The sequence below is a fragment of the Pteropus vampyrus genome, unplaced genomic scaffold (assembly GCF_000151845.1).
Source record: "Pteropus vampyrus isolate Shadow unplaced genomic scaffold, Pvam_2.0 Scaffold66, whole genome shotgun sequence".
NCBI classification, from domain to species: domain Eukaryota; kingdom Metazoa; phylum Chordata; class Mammalia; order Chiroptera; family Pteropodidae; genus Pteropus; species Pteropus vampyrus.
Genome location: NW_011888847.1, coordinates 857,023 through 861,281, shown reverse-complemented (window position 1 = coordinate 861,281; position 4,259 = coordinate 857,023). Strand labels below are relative to the sequence as shown.

The following is a 4,259-nucleotide window of genomic DNA, read 5'->3' as shown; positions in this document are numbered from 1 at the left end:
AACTTGTCACTCATAGCATTTGTCTATCTTGTAATTACTGTTTACATTTCATTCATTCATCATTAAGAAAAGAGGACTTTAGCATGAACTCATTCACTTTTCCTGTCCTTCGCCTCAATGTTGGATTATACCTTTATCCAACTGCCTTCTTTCTCCAGGACCCAGAATTCTCTCTACTTTTTCTAAGATTAATACCTCCTCTGTGATCCGAGACTGATACTCTCCTTCTACCCACGCTGAGATCCTACCCCATCAAGTCTTATTCCTTCCCATCCCTTGTATTGTCAGTGTCTGTCCTCCACGGATTCCTTCCCCTATTCTTCTTTGAAGAAGAAAAAAAAAAACTTTTCTTAATCCTGTTCATTTTCCATATGTCTCAGAGTTTGGGGTTTCAATTTGATCATAGCTGCCTTTTGCAATAAATAGGTATTATGTATGTGTGTATAGGGGTAGGGGATGGGGAATGGGGAATTGTATGGCAAAGGAAGTTTAAAACATACTTCTTACTTTCTAGAAGGTTATACCCTCTGTGGAGAGCAATACCTTGGTCCTCAAACTTTAGCATGCATCAGAATCACCTGGGGAGTTTGTTAAAAAAGACTGCTGTGCCACACCCCCAGAGTTTCTGATTCAGTAGATTGGGGCTGGGGCCTGAGAGTGTGCATTTCTAACATTTCTTAGGAACGCTCATGCTGCTCATCTGGGACCACATTTTGAGGAACATTGCGTTAAAGTTACTACCTTCCTATTCCTTCTTACGCATCTTTTTTGTCATATGGATGTTGAAATCATCATATCATGCTGAAAAGTTATCCTGTTTTGACCTTTATTGGCACTATCTCCATAGTGTTCTCACCTGAAGGATCAGCTCATCTTTCAATTGTCTGGTCCTCAGGAAGCCTGATCTTGTGAGGGTCAGCACGCTTATTGACTAAGAGGTCTAAATGTCTAGGAGGAGATGCTCCTGGTGTGGATGCCAAGGTAGTACATGTGAAGGGAGGAAGTCAAAGATTCTCCAGAGTCCCACAGGAATGGCAAAGGGCTTCAGAGCCTGGACAACTAGCTTCTTTTTGGGAGTGGGACTAGCCAGCTTCAGCATGCTAGCAGTATTTATATTGTGCCTGCTTCCCACCTCTACCCCCAAATCTAGTCAGCCTTTTAAAATCTTTTTGAGGGGCTAGGCTTCTCTAAACTGTGCCGTGGAGCAAGAAGAGGATTTGTTTTTTTTTTTTTTTTTACATTGGTCTTCTCTAGGGACAAGATACATTCCTGAGGCCACCATGGGTGTGGCAGGAGGAACTATTGAGGGACCTCAGTGAAAAGCTTAATCTAAAAGGAGGTGCGACTTGGTCTACCCATTCCTGCCTCCCACCAGGGGGTTCTCCACCTGTGCCAACTTTGGAGAAGCTGGGAAAAAATTATATACATATATAAAGGGGGAGGGTTAATTTTCTTACTAAGAAAATTAACTATAAAATATAAAAAGATAATTAACAGATGAAGTGTCATCTTTGCTACTCCATAGCTATGGGCCTTTGGGTAGGTTATTCCATCTCTTTGGATCTCAGTGTCTTGTAATCTGTATGATGAATACCAGGCGAGTGAGAAAGACTGTTAGTGGCACAATCATTCATAAGAGCAAGATGAGAAAGAGGCTTGTCAGAGAAGGACAAGGGCTGGGACTTGGAAGGCAGGTTCCATGGATTTGTTGATTGACTGAAATAGATTCTATCAGCATGGTCCTCACCTTCAGGGAATTGAGCCGACAAGATAATTAATGGAAAGTAATTAATATAAACCCCTCAACCTTTAAACTGTATCTGTCAACCACAAATATTCCTGAAGTCCACTAACTCTTCCAGGGGAGAAGTTCAGGCCCTCAGCAGGGAGGGGATCCCCTCTGTGAAGCTGGCCTCTGGCAGACTGCCGGGGGCCCAAGGAAATTAAGGGGAGGGGTGTCTTTTCCTCCCTCAGCATGGAATTCCATCACCTCTAATCCTTAGAACATAACCAAGACCTCCACCAGCCTGGTGCCTTTTGGATACCATTACAGTACTACTCTTCTTTCCCTTTCTTTTTTAACAACTGTATGGAAGTGTGATTCATATGGCATAAAATCCACCCATTTAAAGTATACAGTGCAATGGTTTTTAGCATATTCATGGAGTTGTGCAACCATCACCATAATCTAATTTAGATAATTTTTGTCACCTCAAAAGGCCACATTCATTAGCATGGCAGCTACAAATCTATTTTCTGTCTACCTGGACATTTCATATAAATACAATTATGTTATGTGTGGCACCTTTTTCTAAACTGAAGAAAGGAGACTTAGTGACACTGATATACTAATACTAAAGGCTCCCCCTTCTCTTGACCCCATCATTTCAGCAAACAACTTCCTCCACCTGCTTGCTGATCACCTCTTAATCACCTCTGTGAGCGTAGAGGCAGTGGTGCTGTGCTAGGGGTGGGCTCAAGGCTTTTCATTGATTAGGCAATCAGACTGAAATGCAAGTATGCCTGGGGCTTGTATACTCTTTAAGGTGTAGGTGGGCAGTGGTTAGGAGAGGCAGCTCCCCACCAGTCTCTGTTGAATGACCAGATCACCCTTGGCCACAGGGCGTGAACACCCTTTTCTGGAGGACCACAGGATGCCAGAGTTCACAGTAACTTTCTCCAACCTGGCTGGCCCAAGGCTCAAAGACCACGCAAGACTTCTCTGGGCAGAGACAGCTGCACCCCTTCCAGCAGCGGCAGGGTGCAAGGCCTTCCCCTGCGGCGTCTAGGCAGTTCCACACCTGGCACCAACACAGAAGAAAGGGCGAACCTGGGGCGCTAGGAGCTGGAGGGTGCACCACCAGGTGGGGCCCAAATCCAGGGCGTGGCAGAGAATGGTAAAGACAGCCCCCAAATTTTGGCTTCTCATCACCTTAAAAGGTGGAGTTGATAGGGTAAAGTGTCTTTCTCCAAGCTTCCAGAATAAAGGGGCCAAAAAGTCGAGAGGCAAGGTGACCGGGAATGAGCTAGGATCCCGGATCCGGGGCACCGCGTACTCACAGTCGGGTGAGGCCGGCCCGTGGGCCAGGGCAGCGCAGGGCGCCGTCGGGCGGGCAGCTGCAGGGCTCGGGGCAGAGCGCTCGTGGCAGTGACAGCGGCAGCAGCAGCAGCAGTCCCGGCAGCGGCCGCAGCGCCGAGGACCGCCACCCCATGGCGGTAGAACCTGAATGCGGGCTCTTGCCGCTGGGCTGGGCGGGTGCCTTGGACAGCCCCGGAGTAGGCCCGCGCCCCTCTCCCCGCCCCTTGGCCCTCCTCCCATAGGGCGCTGAGTCTCTGCTCTTCCTGGACATGGCACAGTGTTCAGTGACCCCATCACTTCTTTACTGCTGCTTTCCCTGGACTGCCCCGTCTCTGCATCTGCAGATAGCCCTAGTTCTAGGAGGTACACTGTGCTAATGGTGCTTGCTTTGGATAAGGGGGCGGGGAGTTCTGAGTTCTCGTCTTGGCTCTGCTGAACTATGAGTGTGAAGGTGAGTGAGTTGTGTCACTTCCTGAACCCCTTATTTCATCTCTGGGAGGGGCAGCCAGATACTATCCAAGCCCACATCAGAAGGGGTGAAAGTGCCCAGCTCAGAAACTTCTCTTTTTCATTCTCGGCCTTAAATCCATTCTTTTTGCCCTACCATCTCCCTCGACACTACAAGTAATCTCTGTCCTCCCAACTTCCCCAGTCATTTCTCTGTATTCTCTTGGTAGTGACCGCCTTCTTCTTCCTTACATTATAGTGATTTGAGCCTGTTCTATATCTCCACTATAGATTGTGAGGTCCTAGAGAGCAAAATCCAGTTCAAATTTATTTTTGTATTCCTTCTGGCTTCTACATGGTAAGTCCTCAATAAAGATTTGTTGAATGAATGAAACTGCTATACTACACAGCAGTTACCCCAGTGGGAGGCCCAGGATAGGCTAGATCTGTGGCAGATGCTCTCTCTCACCTCATGTCTAAGCTTCACAATGAACTAGTAGGTGTTACAACCAGAAAAATGATGTCCTGAGAGGTTCCATGACTTCCCCTTAGTCATACAGTGCGTAAGTAGCAGAAACCTATTTGAACTCATGTCTGTCACTGCTTTTCCTCACAAATGTAAAAAATTACTATATGATCTACATACCAAGGACTTGGAAAGGAGACAAAAATTTATGGTAAACCTGGAGATGCATAATTTCCCCTATTCGACTTAATCATTAAAACACTTTTT

The 4,259-nt window shown here is 46.5% G+C and overlaps 1 protein-coding gene across 1 annotated transcript in view; it reads right to left on the bottom strand.

Annotated features, from left to right (window-relative positions):
• Positions 1-3,212, bottom strand: part of LHCGR (luteinizing hormone/choriogonadotropin receptor) — a 56,001-nt gene extending 52,789 nt beyond the window's left edge. The window contains exon 1 of the mRNA XM_011361295.1: positions 3,061-3,212. Within this exon, the coding sequence (XP_011359597.1) occupies positions 3,061-3,212 (152 nt within the window). The remainder of the gene's footprint in view (positions 1-3,060) is intronic.
• Positions 3,213-4,259: the final 1,047 nt, after the last annotated feature.